This window comes from Pogoniulus pusillus, chromosome 29 (genome assembly GCF_015220805.1).
Source record: "Pogoniulus pusillus isolate bPogPus1 chromosome 29, bPogPus1.pri, whole genome shotgun sequence".
Classification (NCBI taxonomy): Eukaryota; Metazoa; Chordata; class Aves; order Piciformes; family Lybiidae; genus Pogoniulus; species Pogoniulus pusillus.
Genome location: NC_087292.1, coordinates 1,021,060 through 1,038,931, shown reverse-complemented (window position 1 = coordinate 1,038,931; position 17,872 = coordinate 1,021,060). Strand labels below are relative to the sequence as shown.

At 63.2% G+C, this 17,872-nt stretch overlaps 1 protein-coding gene across 2 annotated transcripts in view; it reads left to right on the top strand.

Moving 5' to 3' along the window:
- Positions 1-598: 598 nt before the first annotated feature.
- GGT7 (gamma-glutamyltransferase 7) overlaps positions 599-17,872 on the top strand; it is a 28,521-nt gene continuing 11,247 nt past the window's right edge. Inside the window, exons 1-10 of one of the 2 annotated variants that reach the window (XM_064167563.1) lie at positions 599-797; positions 5,911-6,137; positions 7,402-7,553; positions 9,094-9,208; positions 9,962-10,029; positions 10,620-10,693; positions 11,060-11,253; positions 13,031-13,118; positions 14,153-14,280; positions 16,833-16,921. In XM_064167563.1, coding sequence (XP_064023633.1) covers positions 626-797; positions 5,911-6,137; positions 7,402-7,553; positions 9,094-9,208; positions 9,962-10,029; positions 10,620-10,693; positions 11,060-11,253; positions 13,031-13,118; positions 14,153-14,280; positions 16,833-16,921 — 1,307 coding nt within the window. In that variant the 5' untranslated portion in view covers positions 599-625. The remainder of the gene's footprint in view (positions 798-5,910; positions 6,138-7,401; positions 7,554-9,093; positions 9,209-9,961; positions 10,030-10,619; positions 10,694-11,059; positions 11,254-13,030; positions 13,119-14,152; positions 14,281-16,832; positions 16,922-17,872) is intronic. The other variant, XM_064167564.1, reaches the window with a different exon arrangement.

Below are 17,872 nucleotides of genomic sequence, written 5' to 3'. Positions count from 1 at the left end.
GCCCCTAGCGCCCAGCCCCGGCCCCTAGCGCCCAGCCCCGACCCACAGCGCCCAGCCCCGGCCCCCAGCGCCCAGCTCCTGCCCCTAGCGCCCAGCCCCGACCCCCAGCGCCCAGCCCCTGCCCCCAGCGCCCAGCCCCAGCGCCCAGCCCCGGCCCCCAGCGCCCAGCCCCTGCCCCCAGCGCCCAGCCCCTGCCCCCAGCGCCCAGCCCCTGCCCTTAGCGCCCAGCCCCTGCCCCCAGCGCCCAGCCCCGGCCCTTAGCGCCCAGCCCCTGTCCCCAGCGCCCAGTCCCTGCCCCTAGCGCCCAGCCCCGGCCCGCAGCGCCCAGCCCCTGCCCCTAGCGCCCAGCCCCGGCCCTTAGCGCCCAGCCCCTGTCCCCAGCGCCCAGCCCCTGCCCCTAGCGTCCAGCCCCTGCCCGCAGCGCCCAGCCCCTGCCCCTAGCGTCCAGCCCCTGCCCGCAGCGCCCAGCCCCTGCCCGCAGCGCCCAGCCCCTGCCCGCAGCGCCCAGCCCCTGCCCGCAGCACCCAGCCCCGCTCTTCATCGCCCAGCCCCGGCGCGCCGCGGGGAGGAGCCGGCAGGCAGCTGCGGTGGCTGCGGCCCGGCCCCTTCCGTGCGCGGGGCGGCGATGGCGGCGGCGGCGGCAGGCCGGCAGCGGGCCCTGGGCGGTGGCTCGCCCGTGGACTACATGAGCATCACCAGCTTCCCGCGGCTGCCCGAGGAGGAGGCTGCCGGCGCGGCCGAGGGCGGCCTCCGCGCCCGGAAGGAGGAGGACGCGTTCCTGGGCGAGCAGGACACGGGTGAGGGGCGGCGGCAGCGCCCGCCCGCGTCCCCTCGGGCCCCGCCGACCCCCGGCCCCGGCCTTGCGCTCCCCTGGCCCCTCCTGCCGCTCCCGGCGGCTGCGCTCCCGGCGGGCGGCCCCAGGCAGGCGGCGGAGCTCGCCGGGCTCTCGCCGGGCTCTCGCCGGGCTCTCGCCTCCCCCGGCCGCACCTGCGGGGGCGCGGCGGGAGGTGCCCTGGGTGCGGCACGGGGCTGGCGGCCCCGCAATAAAGCCGGGAGGGCCTCTGGCCCCGGGCAGCCTCTGCCTGTCTCTCACTGATCGCCTCCTCCTCGGCAGCTCAGGCGAACGCAGCTCCTCTCCCGCCCCAGAGCCCCTCGGCAGCTCTCTGCCCTGCCGGCCCCACAGCCCCAGGGCCCACGTTTGAGCAGGTCCCGCGTGTGCCCCGTGTGCCCCGTGTGCCCCGTGTGCCCCGTGTGCCCCGTGCCCGCCGGCTGAGGGCCCCGCGGCCGTTCCCATCCCGCACCGTCGGGGCGAGGCTGCCGCACGCAGGGCCGTGGGCACCGCGCTCCGGCCGGTGCAGGGTCTGGCACACGGAGCGGGAGCAGAGCGCGGTGTGAGTGTGGTCGTGCCAGCACCGTGCCAGCCGCGGGGTGCCCGCGGGTGGGGCGGCTGGAGGAGCTGCTGCTGTCGGGGGTGTTGCAGGAGCCGGCTGTGCCTGTCCGTGCCGTGCCATCAGCCGGCCCAGCAGGGAGGGAACCCGCTCCTTCGCTTTCCGCTGCCCACACGATCTCGTTGAGAGGAGGAAGCCTCTGATGTGCTGCGAGTGCTGGGCACAGGCTGCCCAGGGGCCTGGGCAGTGCCACATCGCAGCGCTGCCGGAGCCCGGAGCTGCTCCAGGCTCTGCACTGGCTCCGGAGCGCCCTGGGGTCCCTGCGCCTCCTTCACTGCCCACATGGCAGCCAAGGAGGGCTTGGTGGCTTCTGTGTCAAGCCTGACCACTGCCGGTGGGGCGGGCACTGCTGGCGGTGGGGCGGGCACTGCTGCCGGTGGGGCGGGCACTGCTGCCGGTGGGGTGGGCACCTGTGTGTTGACCTCGCAGGCTGCTCCCTGCCTTCCGTGCTCCCAGCTGAACCCTCCCAACCTCTCCTGTCCTCAAGCCAGAGCCTTACTGTCCCCATGCAGCACCATCAGTCACAGAGACTCAGTGACTCAGTCTGGCGGAGAGACTTGGCGGGTGGGAGGTACCGCCCTGAAGGGCTGTGCCCGGGCATGGCTGCCCCCTCCTGCTGGGCTGGCCTGTCTCCAGCACGACAGCAGCAGAGGGATGGTGTCCTGGAGGGGCTGGGCAGCAGAACCCAGCTCACTCCTCACTGGAGCTGGTGCTCCACTGAGCGGTGCCAGGGGCTGTATGTGACCTCCATGGCACCCACGCCAGGCCAGTTGTTGCCCCTACCAGAAGCACCCTGGAGCCTGTGAGCCAGGCCTGCTCTGCCCGCACACCGCGGTGCAGCCCCCTCAGGCCAGAGGTGCTGTGAAGGGCTCTGGATGCAGCCTGGGCAGGCTGAGCCTTTCCCGGCAGGCTCCCAGAGGCTGCGGCAGGAAGGAGGTTCAGGTCACGCCCAGGGGGTTCCCTGGCTGCGGGGGGTTTACTCCTGGCTGTGTGAGATCAGAACCACCTCCCTGCCTGGCACCGGGAGAGATGCACCCAGGAGGGGTCGTGGCAAGGACAGGGCTGGCAGTCTGCACGGAGATGGTGCCTGCGGGGCAGCAGGTGATGGGGGTGTGGAGTTCCCTGCTCCACCCCAAACCAGGAGACATCCCCAGTGGGGAAGGACAAACCTCCCCTGCTGCCTTTTCCGCTCGGTGATCCTCTTCTTCTCACCACAGATGTGCAGGACACTGCAGCGACCGCTGGCTCTCTGCAGAGCCCCCACATTCACCCAGGACAATGCCCTGAGCAGCTTGGTCCCTTTGGTGCCCATCAGGGACAGGCATGTCCCCAGGAGTGCCCATCAGCAGGAGGTGCCCTCCCACCGCAAGGGCAGCAGCTGATGAAGCAGAGATTCAAGGCACCTCCCAGGGCAGAGAGACTTTTCCATCCTGCTGAGCATCGTTTGCTCTGGGCAGTGTGCCAGAGGCATGCCCCATTGCATGTGCCACCTGGAACTGGGCACTGGGCGAGCAGCTGAGTTTCACAGAGGGCCTCACCAGCTGGAGGAAGCAAGAAATGAAGGCAGAGCCTTTCCTGACTGGGTGGATGCCCTGGGGCCCTCCAGTTTGCAGGTTTGCTCCTCTCTGCCCTCTATGGGTATTTCCTGTGCCCAGGCACAAGTTCTGCTTCACCTCTCCTCTGCTCAGGTGCCCAGGCACAAGTTCTGCTTCACCTCTCTTCTGCTCAGGTGCCCAGGCACAAGTTCTGCTTCACCTCTCTTCTGCTCAGGTGCCCAGGCACAAGTTCTGCTTCTCCTCTGCTCAGGTGCCCAGGCACAAGTTCTGCTTCTCCTCTGCTCAGGTGCCCAGGCACAAGTTCTGCTTCACCTCTCCTCAGGTGTCCAAGCATAGCTCCAGAGAAGGCTACAGGAGGGAGCTGTGTTTCTTAGTTTCATCTTCTTCAGTCCTGCTGCATTTCAGAGAGCTGTTTGCATGTCCAGACCTGCTCCAGCGCAGCAGAAGCTGAAGCCTGGTGGTCAGACTGAACCTCAGTGATATTCAGAGGGTTTTTCCCTCCTTCCACCTCCAGGGCAGTCAGTTTGCAGCAACTGGAGCTACAGGGAGCGAGCAGTACATGACCTCTAAGATCCACCACCCTCATAGAATCACACAGAATTTAGTAGGTTGGAAAAGGCCTCCAAGGTCTTCGAGCCCAACCACTCACAAATTACTCACTCTGCCTCCTCAGAGTGCTGTGCAGTGGTGGTGGATGTGTGGCTAAGGATAAATTCAGCAGCTAAAGTGCAAGATGGAAAGAGCTCACTGCCTTTTCTGGCACACTGCCATGGTCCAGCAGTGGGTGACATGGCAAAATTAAACCCCCTTGGCACGCCAGCTGGTGCTGGGTGCAGCTGAGCTTCACTCCTGATTTATGCCCAGCTGGACCTTTAATCATAGAAAAGAATCACAGAATCACCAGGTTGAAGAGAGCTCCAAGCTCACCCAGCCCAACCTAGCACCCAGCCCTGGCCATGGCACTAAGTGCCCCAGCCAGGCTTGGCTTCAACACCTCCAGCCACGGCCACTCCACCACCTCCCTGGGCAGCCCATTCCAATGCCAATCACTCTCTCTGCCAACAACTTCCTCCTAACATCCTGCCCTGGCACAGCTTGAGGCTGTGTCCCTGACCAACTTTACATTCCAGGGAGCAGAATTAGCCTCAAAGGGAGCCAGGTGCCTCAGAGGCTTTGTTTGGCTGGCTGTGGGTGGCTGTGGCGGTGGGGGAGCGGTGATGGTCAGGCAGGGCAGCAGCTGTCTGCCCCAGCAGCTCATCTCCCAGGCAGTCCCCTGAGCAGTTGTCTATAGTTTCACACCTTGCCACCTGGCAGCTGCCACCTTCCCTGGTTGCCTAAAGCAATCTGCAGGGCTCTTAAATCTGCCTGTCTCCAGGGCTTCAAACCCTACCCCTGTCTCCAGATGCTTCTGCCACCTTCACCACCGGGGGGTCTCCAGGCTCCTAAGTCCCACCAGGGCATCTCCCTAGGTCAGAGCCTCTTATTTGACCCCAGGGGGCAAGTGCCAAACTGCCATACAACAGACCATTATCCCAGCTGATTTTCCCAGCACTGCTGAGCCATCGTGGTATGGAACAGGTTCTTGCAGTACTCAGAGAGGACACCAAGCAGGTCTTGTGCCCTGGGCAGACTCTCACTTTAGCAGAGAAGTAAAACCCCAACCTGATGGAGCTGCTGCTCACAGCAGAGCAAAGCATCCTGCAGAGCAAACTGGCTCCAGGAGGCAGCTCTGCAGACAGACAATAACTGGCAGTGGTTCCCTGGCAGCTCTTGGTCCTGCTGGGTGGGAGCTTGCCCATGAGCCAGCAATGTGCTCTGCTGGCCAGGAAGGCCAAGGGCATCCTGGGCTGCAGTAGAAGGGCTGTGCTGAGTAGGTCAGAGAGGTTCTCCTGCCCCTCTGCTCTGCCCTGCTGAGGCCACAGCTGGAATCTTGTGTCCAGTCCTGGGCCCCTCAGCTCAGGAAGGACCTCAGGAGCTGCTTGAGAGAGTCCAGCACAGAGCCCCAAAGCTGCTGCAGGCAGTGAACATCTTCCTGAGGAGGAGAGCCTGAGGAGCTGGGGCTGAAGCTTGCAGAGCAGGAGCCTGAGGGCTGCCCTCATGCATGGCTCTAAAGCTGTGCAGGTGAGAGCCAGGAGCTGCAGCCAGGCTCTGCTGGGTGATGCCCAAGGGCAGCACAGGGGCAGTGGTGGCAGCTGAGGCAGAGGAAGTTGCATGGAAGCAGGAGGAGGAATTTTTCCCTGTGAGGCTGACAGAGCCCTGGAGCAGGCTGCCCAGGGGGGCTGTGGAGTCTCCTCTGGAGGTGTTCAGAACCCACCTGGATGTGTTCCTGTGGGACCTGGTGCAGGTGACCCTGCTCTGGCAGGGGGTTGGAGTGGATGAGCTGTGGAGGTCCCTTCCAGCCCCTGACATTCTGTGATGCAAGGAAGGGGTGGAAGATGATCTTGGAGGTCTCTTCCAACCTGGTTGATTCTGTGATTCCATGAAACACTGAGCTGGAGTAAAATGCCCGCAGGCTCCGAATGCTGTTAGTGGCAGCAGAGCTGCTGTGGCTGAGGCCACCTGCGGCTGTGGCACGGAAGCGCAGCAGCGCTGTGCTCGGGTGGGAGGCTGGCGGGGGCTGTGCGCTCCACGGGGCAGCGCTCGGTCGGGGAGGGCCCCGAGGCAGCCACACTTGTCGGAGCAAAAAGAGCAGTCCTCGCTTTGCCCACACTGCAGCTGCTTTGCGTGGTTCATCGCAGCCGGGAAGGAGGTTTAGAGACCAGCAGCTGAGCCACAAAGCGTCTGGAGAGCTGGGAGCCCTGGGGCGGGTGCCAGCCTTGCTGGCGGGGGCAGGGCTGGTGTCAGCGCCGGCTGAGCCCCGCATTGCACAATCCCTGACCCTGCTCTTCTCCCTGCCGCACGCCCAGACCCCGACTCCTTCCTGAAGTCTGCGCGGCTGCAGCGCCTGCCCTCCTCCTCCTCGGAGCTGGGCAGCCAGGACATGTCCCCGCTGCAGGAGACCAGCAAGGACCCCTTCGCGGGAGACTGCAGCTGCCGGCAGGACGGGCTGACCGTCATCATCACCGCCTGCCTCACCTTCGCCGCCGGCGTCACCGTGGCCCTGGTCATGCAGATCTACTTCGGGGACCCTCAGGTGAGATGAGGCAGCGGCTCTGCTGCCTCGGACCCCCGGAACGCCCCTGGGGGGCTGAGGACTGCTGCCGGCCAGCCCCTGGGTGCTGAGCCTCCGGAGGCCAGCCCGGGTTGTCTGGGAGGCTTCCTGCTGGGGCTGGGGGCTGTGGTCGGAGAGGTGAGCTGGGCTGCAGTGCCTGCCCTGCCGCTGTACCTGGCAGCTGTGGGGGTGCTGCCCGGGGAAAGGGGCAGCCCTGCTGCTGTGAACTGACTCAGGTGTGGATGCTTTCAGCGAGCACTCCTCAGGGGAGCAGTTAGTGTCTTGTACCTCTCCACCTGGGAGAGCTCTGTGGATCTGTGCTCAAGCTTCCCTCTGGAAGGATCCCCCAGGACCAAGCAGGGCAAACCAGAGCCAAAGCTGCTATTAACCTGAGAGCAGTGCCAGGCTGCAGAGCAAAGCAGGGCTCATACATCTTGCAGGACACCTCCTGCCACATGCTGCAAGGAGCAGCCTGGCATGGGGCAGCCAGTGGCCACCATCACCTTCTCCAGGGGCAGAGCTCTCTGCTAGTCCACATGAAAGAGATTCCCTGGATTTTGCCTTACGGCTCCCTCCCTGGGCTGGGTGGCACAGCCGTGGGGAGTGCAGTGGCTTGGCACCACGGCTGCTGGAAGGAGGCACCACAGCCCTTGCTGTGGCACTGCTGGAAGGCCCAGTCCTGCCTGCCAGCCTGCCATGGCCGTTCCCGGGTCAGTCTGGCTCCTGCAGAGATGCTGCAGTTTGTCCCCCAGGGCTGCAGTGATCCTTTGCAAAGCTCCCGTGGCTGCCTCGGCCCTGGCGGTGGCACCAGGGGTGGCTGAGACAAGTGGAGGCACCGGGGGGATGCTGCCTCCTCTGCAGCTGCATTGCCGCCTGCAGGCACCGCGCCGGGCTGCTGCCCACTGCCCTGGGGCGCTGGGGGATGTGCAGGACAGGGTGAGCTCAGCACAGGTGAGGGCTGCCTCAGCTGGTGGCCACGGCTGCCTGCGGAGCTGCCAGGGGCCCCGCTGCACCTGCCGGGATGTGCCAGGGGCCCCCCTGCTGCTCCCGCTGGGATGTGCCAGGGGCCCTCCTGCTGCTCCCGCTGGGATGTGCCAAGGGCCCCCCTGCTGCTCCCGCTGCCATTTGGAAGCCCTGAAAGCTCACATCCACCGCAGCCTGAGGCTTCGTGTCCCCGGGAGCCGAGGGAAGATGTGGGCAGCCCCAGCAGCCCTGCCCGGGCACAGCCGCTCTGCTCTCCTGCCAGATCTTCCAGCGCGGCGCGGTGGTGACGGACAGTGCCCGCTGCACGGCGCTGGGCATCCAGGTGCTGACCCAGCAGGGCTCCTCGGTGGACGCCGCCATCGCCTCCGCCCTCTGCGCCGGCGTCGTCAACCCACACACCTCGGGGCTGGGCGGGTGAGTGCTGACCCCTGCCCAAGCTGCCCTGGCACCACCAGCTGCGATGTGCCGCCGTGGTAGCCCGGGTGCCAGTGCAGGGTGCTGGGCCTCTCCCATCGGGTGGTGGGCATGGCCACATCTGCACAGGGGTGGGCAGCCTTCCGTGGGCCACCTTGTCAGTGAGGGACAGAGACTGCCAGGGAGGGGAAAGCTTCACCTGCCCTAGTGGCAGCCAGGAAAGTCCAAGTCTCAGGCTCAAGAGGGTTAAAAAAAGTGCCCACAGGCTGCTGAGCCCCTCGGGGTGTGTGCCAGGAGCTCACAGCAGCCTGGGCTCAGCCCCAGAGTGTTCACAGAACCATGGAATCAGTCAGGACTGGAAGGCACCACGAGGCTCATCCAGCTCCAACCCCTGCCATGGGCAGGGACACCTCACACCAGATCAGGCTGCCCAGAGCCACAGCCAGCCTGGCCTTAAACACCTCCAGGGATGAGGCTTCCACCACCCCCCTGGGTGACCTGTGCCAGGCTCTCAGCACCCTCATGCTGAAGAGCTTCTTCCTAACATCCAGTCTGAATCTGCCCATTTCCAGCTTTGTTCACCCCCCCCCAGTCCCATCACTACCTGGCAGCTTAAGGAGTCCCTCCCAGCTTTTGTAGCCCCCTTCAGGCACTGCAGGGCCACAGTAAGGTCACCTCAGACACTGAGGCTTTGCTCTGCAGCTCTGCTCCCGCTGCAGGAGCCTGACACCGAGCCCGGCTCCGGGGCAGGCAGGGTGGCTGGTGGGCTCCTCCCTGCCCTCATGGCCAGGCTGGCATCCAGGAGAGCCAGGTGCTGTCGGGTCTGCAGGAGGCCTCGGGGGCATTGCATAAGGCACTGGCACCTGATAGCTTCTCCAGGCTGAGCCTCGGGTTGCAGCTGGAGGCAAATCCTCTTTTGTTGCAAAACTGCCCAGATTAGAAAGAGAACCCCAAAGGCTCCCACCCCGGTGGTGCAGCACAGCCAGAGGCCCTCTGGCCAGGCTGGCAGGGACCCAGCCAGCCTTGCTGCAGGCTCGGCACGGGAGGTGCCCACATCCCACACCGGCCCTGTCTCTCCTGCCTGAGGAAGGGCAGCAGCTGGCCAGGGGCACTGCTGAGCTTGGTGACCTCCTGTGATGGCTCCCTCATGCCAGGCACCCTCTGCTCTTCTTCCTGGCTGTGCAGCAGGGCTGTGGCAGGGCAGTGCCATGCTGTTCCCATCTCTCTGCAGGGAGGGGGTGATGCTGGTGAAGGCTGTGGCAGGGCAGTGCCATGCTGTGCCCATCTCTCTGCAGGGGGGTGATGCTGGTGAGGGCTGTGGCAGGGCAGTGCCATGCTGTGCCCATCTCTCTGCAGGGGGGTGATGCTGTTGAGGGCTGTGGCAGGGCAGTGCCATGCTGTGCCCATCTCTCTGCAGGGGGGGTGATGCTGTTGAGGGCTGTGGCAGGGCAGTGCCATGCTGTGCCCATCTCTCTGCAGGGGGGTGATGCTGGTGAGGGCTGTGGCAGGGCAGTGCCATGCTGTGCCCATCTCTCTGCAGGGGGGGGGTGATGCTGGTGCACGACATCCGGAGGAACAGGAGCTGGGCGATTGACTTCCGTGAAGCTGCTCCCATGGGCATCCTGCTGGAGGAGCACCTGCAGGAGGACTCCAAGGTGAGGAGCAGTGTGCCAGGGCCAGCCCCACGGGGGCTGTAGCTGGCTGATGCCTCACAGAGTCACCGAACTGGCAGGGCTGGAAGGGCTGGAAGGGCCCCCAGGGCTCATCCAGCTCCAACCCCTGCCATGGGCTGGGACACCTCACACCAGATCAGGCTGCCCAGAGCCACAGCCAGCCTGGCCTTAAACACCTCCAGGGGTGAGGGTAACCTGTTCCCAGCTCCCCTCTCCAGGCAGCTCAGCTCCCTCTCTTGGCTCTGGGGCCAAGAGGCAGATGCAGCCCCAAAACACCTGGAGCCTGCCCGAGTTTGGGTCTGAAGCGGTGTGGCCTGAGCAGTGGGGGGCTGGGAGGGTGAGAGTCCTGTGTCATAGAACCCTGGAATGGTTTGGGTTGGAAGGGACCCTAAAGCTCATCCAGTGCCAAGCCCTGCCGTGGGCAGGGACAGCTCCACCAGCACAGGCTGCTCAAGGCTCATCCTGCCTGGCCTGGAACACCTCCAGGGAGGGGCAGCCGCAGCCTCCCTGGGCAGCCTGTGTCTCTCCCCTCTCCGTGGTTCTACTGAGTTTCTTTTGCTGGCCCAGCTGGCCTGGGCTTGCCTCTTTCTTTCCCAGTCCCTCGTTCCCGGGTCTGCTGCTTGCTGCGGAGCTCTTCCCGGGCAGGCACTTCCCATGGGATCAGGATTTGGCCCTGGGGCCTGTGTCTTGCTGGGAGGGAGGCCACTCTTGCTTTCTGTCCTTCCTGTCTTCCAGCCAGGGCTGCTGGTGGGGGTGCCAGGCACGCTCCGAGGAATGCAGCAGGCACACCAGTTACACGGCAGGTAAGGCAGAGGCTGGCACAGGCTGTGCCCGGGGGTCCCCACAGAGGAGCTGGCAGCACTGGAGCCATTGCCACACCACCACATCCTCAGCCACCAGGCAGACCATTAGCTCAGAGGCACTCGGAGGCTGAAAAAACAGTGTTCCTCTTTGGTACCTCAGCTGTGAACAGCAAGCAGTGAGGTGGTGTGGCAGGGCCAGGCTGTGGGCAGCAAAGGTTCCCTCGGCAGCAGGCACAGGATGCTGCCAGGCGTGGCTGTGTGTGTCCTCTCTTTGGGTAGACCTCCACTTGCTGCCCTGTTGGGACAGGGAGGGAGGGATCAAATGACCCATTCAGGGCCTGAGATTTTGCCCCAGAGACGCCTCTGCCCCTGCCCTTGCTCTGCAGTTGCTCTCTGGTGCAGCACTGAGCTGGTCCTGCTGAGCACAAAGAGCTCAGGCAGAGCTCAGGGCTGCTGCTGGCCACTGCTGCCTCCACAGCCTGCTCCTCCTGGAGCACCTGGCACACGGCTGGGCTCGGGGTCTGCTCCCATGCCTTGCCCTGCTGCACCCCTCCAAGGCAGCTTTCTGCTTCTCCTTTCTCCTCTGGCAGGCTCCCATGGTCCAAGCTGCTGGGCCTGGTGGCTGCAGTCGCCCAGGACGGGTTCAATGTCACACATGATTTGGGTGAGTACCCGGTGGGGAGCAGGGCAGCCACTGCAGGGCAGCTGGGTGCAGGGGGTTGTTCATGGGAAGTGAAGGCTCTGTGGGCTTGGAGAGGGAGGTGGTGAGAGCTGGGCCGTGTGTGAGCCCCATCCTACAAGGGGACAGTGTGGTGGTGGCAGCAGGAGCTGCTGGGAGCTGCTGGTGCTGGGCAGGCACCCTGGGCTGGGCACAGTGGCTTGGGCTCCTTGCCAGCCTCCCCCGGGACCGGAGCAGGGGCAGAGGCAGCAGCAAGTCCCTCCACATCACCACCAGGTGCAGAACAGCTCCAGCTCCCCTGCCTGTCCCCGCACCTGCCTGTGCTGATGTCCTTCCCCTCCTTGCCCACAGCCAAAGCCATCAGCGAGCTGAAGGACCTGAACCACTCGGAGAGGTTCCGGGAGACCTTCCTGCCCGGCGGGCAGCCGCTGCTGCCTGGCACCTTGGTCAGGCGCCCAGACCTCGCCGCTCTGCTGCAGCTGCTGGGGGCAGAAGGGGCATCAGCTTTCTACAGTGGAAACCTGACCCAGGAGATCATCTCTGAGGTGAGCCATGTCTGTCCCTGCCTCTGCCCCAGACCCGGGCTGGGGCTGCCATCTGCCATGTCACCTGCTTAAGGGGCAGCCTGGAGCTGTGCCACAGCCAGGGGCCAGCACAGCCATGGGGACAGCTGTGTGGAGCCTCCCGTCACTTCTCTGTCCCTGTCATCAGTGGTGTGAGTGACACACAGGTCACTCCCAGCCTGCAGAAGTGAAACTTCCCTTTGCACCCAGGACAGGCTGGCTTCTGGAAGGGAAAGCAGACTCAGCCTCCAGAACCCCCTGAGATGTGTCACTGGCAGTGACAACCTCTTTCTGCCCACAGGGAGAGGTGCCCCACTGAGTGGGTCATGGCACTAGAGGTTGGAGGCTCCAGGCAGAGGGTTTGGGGCTGTAGGTTGGAGGCTGCAGGCAGAGGGTTTGGGGCTGTGGGTTGGAGGCTCCAGGCAGAGGGTCACACAGGCTTGGTCCACTCAGGGTTGCCCTGGTTTGACTCCTGGTGTTAGAGGAGTGGCAACCCCAAGACAGCAATTACTCTGGCAAACCCCAACCAGCTGAGCCTCTGGAGAGCTGCAGTCAGTGCTGGTGGCTCCATTTTCCCTCTCACTGTGGTTCAAGTGCTGCACCTTCAGCACATCATCAGTTACCCTGGGAGGGTTTGCTCAGCTCAAGCCTTAGACATTTGTGAGCTCTGTGTTTGGAAATCTCCTGTGGTTCACCTGGAGCACAGCAGTGGTGAAGAGCAAGGAACAGGAGGACTCCCAGGCAGCTAAACCCTGCTCTGTCACCTGCTCCTTGGGCCTGAGGCTGCCACAGGAAACCAGAGACCATAGAATCACAGAAGGGTTTGGGCTGGAAGGGACCTCCAGAGCTCAGCCAGTCCAAACCCCTGCACTCAGCAGGGACATCCTCCACTGGAGCAGGTTGCCCACAGCCCTGTCCAGCCTCACCTGGAACATCTCCAGGGCTGGGCCTCAAGCACCTCCCTAGGCAACCTGTTGCAGTGCTGCAGCAGCCTCCTGGAGCAGAACTTGTTCCTCACATCCAATCTCCATCTGCTCTGCTCTGCTTTGCAGCCATTGCCCTCGTCCTGTCCCTGCAGCCCTTTGGGCACAGCCTCTCTGCAGCCTGCTTGCAGCCCCTTCAGGCACTGGCAGCAGCTCTGAGGTCTGCCAGAGCCTTCTCCTCTGCAGGCTGCACCCCCCCAGCTCCCTCAGCCTGTCCTCACAGCAGAGCTGCTCCAGCCCCCTGATCATTTTTGTGGCCTCCTCTGGACCCTCTCCAGCAGGTCCAGGTCCTTCCTGTGTTGAGGGCTCCAGAGCTGTCCCAGCCCTGCAGCTGAGCTCTCCCCAGAGCAGAGCAGAGGGGCAGGAGCTCCTCTCTCCAGCTCTGCCCACACTGCTCTGGATGCAGCTCAGGCTGCCCTTGGCCTTCTGTGCTGCCAGTGCCCATTGCTGGCTCCTGTCCAGCTTCTCCCCCCAGCACCTTTGGCATACTCACCTGTGCCACTCAGGTGAGGGAAGGCTCAAGGCAGTGCCAGTCCCCATCCTCAGGGGTAGGCAGAAGATCTTCAGAGTACCCTTGGGGTGGGTGAGGTTTTGGGGGTGCACTGCAGAGCCTCCCAGCTCGAGAGCAGAGCTTTTAGGGGTGTCCTGAGGACCCTGGCACTTGGCTCAGGAACTTCCTTGGCTGGCAGTTGGTGCCAGCCCAGCTGGGCCAGCAGGAGGAGCAGAGAAAGCCTTGACGCAGCTCTCAGGGTGCTCTGATTTGCTCTCCTGCACAGGTCCAGAGCTATGGAGGAGTCCTGGCTGAGGAAGACTTCCAGAACTACAGTGCCCCAGTAGAGGATCCCATCCACACAGTCTATCGAGGTGAGCACCTGACCCCGTGCCAGGCAGCTCCACTCGGGGGTGCCTCACCTGGCAGAGGGCAAGAGCATTTCACAGGAGCTGGAGCCAAAGTGTGCTGAGGCCCTGCAGAAGTCTCCTCCAGAGAGTTCCCTGCTGTGGCTCCTCGGTGCTGACCCAGCTCAGGCAGCTCAGCCCTTTGGCACAGGCCTGGCTTGAGCTCGCCAGCATCTTCTGCAGGTGTCACAGTGCCAGGCTGCAGCGCGGGCACAGAGGGGTGCAGAGTCTAGACAGAAGCTGGGCCATGGCTGGCACAGTTCCCCAAGCTGATCTGCAAAGGGAGAAAACCTGGCTGCAAAAGCCTGCAGAGTGCCCTGCCTTTCTGGCAGCCCTGTGCTTGGTCTGCCCAGGGCTGGAAGCAGGGAATGGAACTGTTTGAGCTGGCAGAGCCCTCCGAGATCCAACCCTCAGCCCAGCCCCACCATGGCCACCAAACCCTGGCCCCAAGTGCCACAGCCACACAGTACTGGAACACCTCCAGGCATGGGCACTCCACCACCTCCCTGGCAGCCTGTGCCAGTCTCTGGCCACTCTGGCACCAAAGAAATTTGTTCTTCTCTCCAACCTAGCTCTCCCCTGGCACAATTCCAGGCCATTGCCTCTCCTCTCACCTGATCCTCGGCAGCAGAGCCCAACCCCAGCTCACTGCAGCCTCCTCAGGGAGCTGTAGAGAGCAATGAGCTCTGCCCTCAGCCTCCTCTTCTCCAGACTGGACACCTCCAGCTCCCTCAGCTGCTCCTCAACCCCATTTTATCTCTGTTTTATCATATCACAGTCCAGAAACCAAGCAAGAACTGAATGTCAGATGCTAAAAAAGCCAACCCCTGTCTGGGCTTCCTCCAGGCAGCATAAAGAGACACCACAGGAGTGCTTCCAGGAGTCCTTTCCAAGTCGTGTTCTTGCCATTATTTGCCCTCAGATCTGGAAGGGATTCCCTGCTCTCAAGGCCAGAAGCAGTAGCTGATGAAACAGCTTCATTCCTCCTCTTCCCTTCACAGGTCATCTCGTTTTCAGCCCCCCGCCCCCACATGCAGGTCCTGCACTGGTCACAGCCTTGAACATCCTGGAGGGCTTCAACATCACAAGTCAAGCACCCAGGGGGGATGTCTTGCACTGGCTGGCAGAGGTAAGGGGAGGCTCAGCCCTTGGCTGAGTGTCTTCTGCTGCTGGAGAGTGATGTCTTTGTTCCCTGGCTGTGTAAAAGTGCCTCCAGGTCATTCCTAGAGGACTGCTGGGCTGGAAGCCTGAGTTGTGCTGCTCCTCAGGCAGCCATGGCTGCTGGAGCTCCCTGCCCAGCACAGCTCTCCCTTGCTTAGGCAGAGCTTTTTCAGCAGGCAAGCTGTGGCTTTGCCCTCTTCTTGTGGGTGAGCAGCCCTGCAGAGTGGCCCCACGGAGCTGCAGGTAGTCTCTCTCAGCCTGAAAGCTGGGAAGGAGGCTTGGTTCTTTTTGAGGTGCTCCTGTGAGTGAGGTTAAGGCACAAATGAGGTCATATATCATGGAATGATGGAATGGTTTGGGTTGGAAGGGACCTCAGAGCTCAGCCAGCTCCAACCCCCCTGCCACAGGCAGGGACACCTATGTGTTGCTCAAGGCCTCATCCAGCCTGGTCCTGAACAACTCCAGGGAGGTGGTGGAGCACAGAAGCACAGGATGGGATCAAACTCTGCCTGTGCTCTGCCTGCTGAGCCTGCACCTTCCTGCTTCTAGTGGGCTGCTAAGGCACAGGAGGAAGCAGATCCCTGCCAGGTGTGCTGGGGCTGAGGCTTCTGTGCTAACGCTCCGGATGGCTTTGGTAGCATGGGAGGGGCTGGGAGGGGCCCCAGAGAGCTCCTGCTTCTCAGATCTGCCATGGGCAGGGACAGCTCCCACTGCCAGCGAGCACACTCCTGCGCCTGGGAACGTGGCAGCAGGCATTCCTGCAGCTGGGAATGGGGGCAGCAGATGTCCCTGTGGCTGCGAGTGGGTGCAGCAGATATTCCTGCAGCTGGGAATGGGGGCAGCAGATATTCCTGCAGCCAGGAATGAGGGCAGCAGATGTCCCTGTGGCCGGGAATGAGGGCAGCAGATATTCCTGCAGCCAGGAATGGGGGCAGCAGATGTCCCTGTGGCCGGGAATGAGGGCAGCAGATATTCCTGCAGCCAGGAATGAGGGCAGCAGATGTCCCTGCAGCCAGGAATGGGGGCAGCAGATATTCCTGCAGCCAGGAATGGGGGCAGCAGATGTCCCTGTGGCCGGGAATGAGGGCAGCAGATATTCCTGCAGCCAGGAATGGGGGCAGCAGATGTCCCTGTGGCCGGGAATGAGGGCAGCAGATATTCCTGCAGCCAGGAATGGGGGCAGCAGATGTCCCTGTGGCTGGGAATGGGGGCAGCAGATATTCCTGCAGCCAGGAATGAGGGCAGCAGATATTCCTGTAGCCAGGAATGGGGGCAGCAGATGTCCCTGTGGCTGGGAATGAGGGCAGCAGATATTCCTGCAGTCAGGAATGAGGGCAGCAGATATTCCTGTAGCCAGGAATGGGGGCAGCAGATGTCCCTGTGGCTGGGAATGAGGGCAGCAGATATTCCTGCAGCCAGGAATGAGGGCAGCAGATGTCCCTGTGGCTGGGAATGAGGGCAGCAGATATTCCTGCAGCCAGGAATGAGGGCAGCAGATGTCCCTGTGGCTGGGAATGAGGGCAGCAGATATTCCTGCAGCCAGGAATGAGGGCAGCAGATGTCCCTGTGGCTGGGAATGAGGGCAGCAGGTATTCCTGCAGCCAGGAATGGGGGCAGCAGATGTCCCTGTGGCTGGGAATGGGGGCAGCAGATATTCCTGCAGCCAGGAATGAGGGCAGCAGATATTCCTGTAGCCAGGAATGGGGGCAGCAGATGTCCCTGTGGCTGGGAATGAGGGCAGCAGATATTCCTGCAGCCAGGAATGAGGGCAGCAGATGTCCCTGTGGCTGGGAATGAGGGCAGCAGATATTCCTGCAGCCAGGAATGAGGGCAGCAGATGTCCCTGTGGCTGGGAATGAGGGCAGCAGATATTCCTGCAGCCAGGAATGGGGGCAGCAGATGTCCCTGTGGCTGGGAATGAGGGCAGCAGGTATTCCTGTAGCCAGGAATGGGGGCAGCAGATGTCCCTGTGGCTGGGAATGGGGGCAGCAGATATTCCTGCAGCCAGGAATGAGGGCAGCAGATATTCCTGCAGCCAGGAATGGGGGCAGCAGATGTCCCTGTGGCTGGGAATGAGGGCAGCAGATATTCCTGCAGCCAGGAATGGGGGCAGCAGCTGCTGAGCAGATCACCTCATTCCTGCCAGGCAGTGGTGCTGTGCCAGTGGCCCTGTAGCCACTGCCCTGGGCTGGCTGTGACCCCTGCTGTGGTGCTGAGAGTCAGGAGTGGAAACACACAGTGGCATCCTGGTGACTCTGGCAGTGCTGCCGTGCCGCTGGGCTGGGCCAGCTGGGCAGCTCCTGCCAGCTGTGCTCGGCTGCCCCAGCCCAGGCTGCGATGCCAATCTGGTGCCCGTGTGGCAGCCCTTTGCACGGAGGCAGCCCCAGGGCCAGGCTCTCAGTGACCTCCAGAGGCTGTAGGCAGCGTGCCAGGAGGTCAGGCCCTGTTTGGAGGTCCAGACGTTAGGTTTCCAGAGCCACCTCGATGTTTGTTTCTTTCTCTCTGTCCTGTTCCCTTCAGACATTAAAGGTAGCCCTGAGCCTGGCTGGCAGCCTGGCAGGTCCCCCCGAGGAGCTGTCGGTCGGTCCCGCTGCAGAGGGCATGCTGAGGTAGGTGGGAGGCTGCCAGGCTGCGGATTGGTGCCTTAGATCCCTCCTGGATTGGCTCTTTACAGTGCCCAGGGAAACCTGAGGGCTTCTACCTCTGTTTGACTGAGGAAGGCTCAGTCCTGGAGTGTCCTCCTAGGCTGAGTCTTCCCGGGGGATCACAGCTGCTAAGGCAGGGGCTCTGCAGTGGGTGCTGGGATGTGCTCACACACAGCTTTCCTGGGGCCAGCTTGATCCTGGGGCTTCCTCCCACTTCTCACCCCTCTGAGCTTCCCTTCTCAGTAGCTTGGGCAAATGAGCATCCACATGGGCACGACCACACCTGCAGCTGCTGGCAGTGTCTGGCAGTTTCTGCCTCTCCCTTGCCCACCCTGGTGCTTGGTGCCTCTGCTGTACCCCTGGACACAGTTCTCCTCGGCCAGGTTTAGCTACTCTTGCTAGCCAGAGTGGCCCTGACTTGCCCTCCTCCTGGAGAGCTCCTTTAGCCCCAGTGGTGCCAACCCTTGTGCTCTGGGGGTGAGCTTAGCACTGCAGACACAGCAGGTCAGGGCCTCCTCGGTCCCTGTCTCCCTGCAGCAGGTCAGCTGAAGCAGCTCCCTGTGCTGTGCCAGCCCCTCAGAGAGCCACGGAACTGGCAGGGCTGGCAGGCACCTCAAGAACCATCCAGCTCCAACCCCTGCCACAGGCAGGGACACCTCACACCAGATCAGGCTGCCCAGAGCCACATCCAGCCTGGCCTTAAACACCTCCAGGGATGAGGCTTCCACCACCTCCCAGGGCAACCTGTGCCAGGCTCTCAGCACCTCATGCTGAACAACTTCTTCCTAACATCCAGTCTGAACCTACCCACTTCTGGTTCTGCTCCATTCCCCCCACTCCTAGCCCTACCTGGTGCCCTCAGAAGTCCCTCCCCAGCTTTCCTGCAGCCCTCTTCAGACACTGCAAGGCCACAGT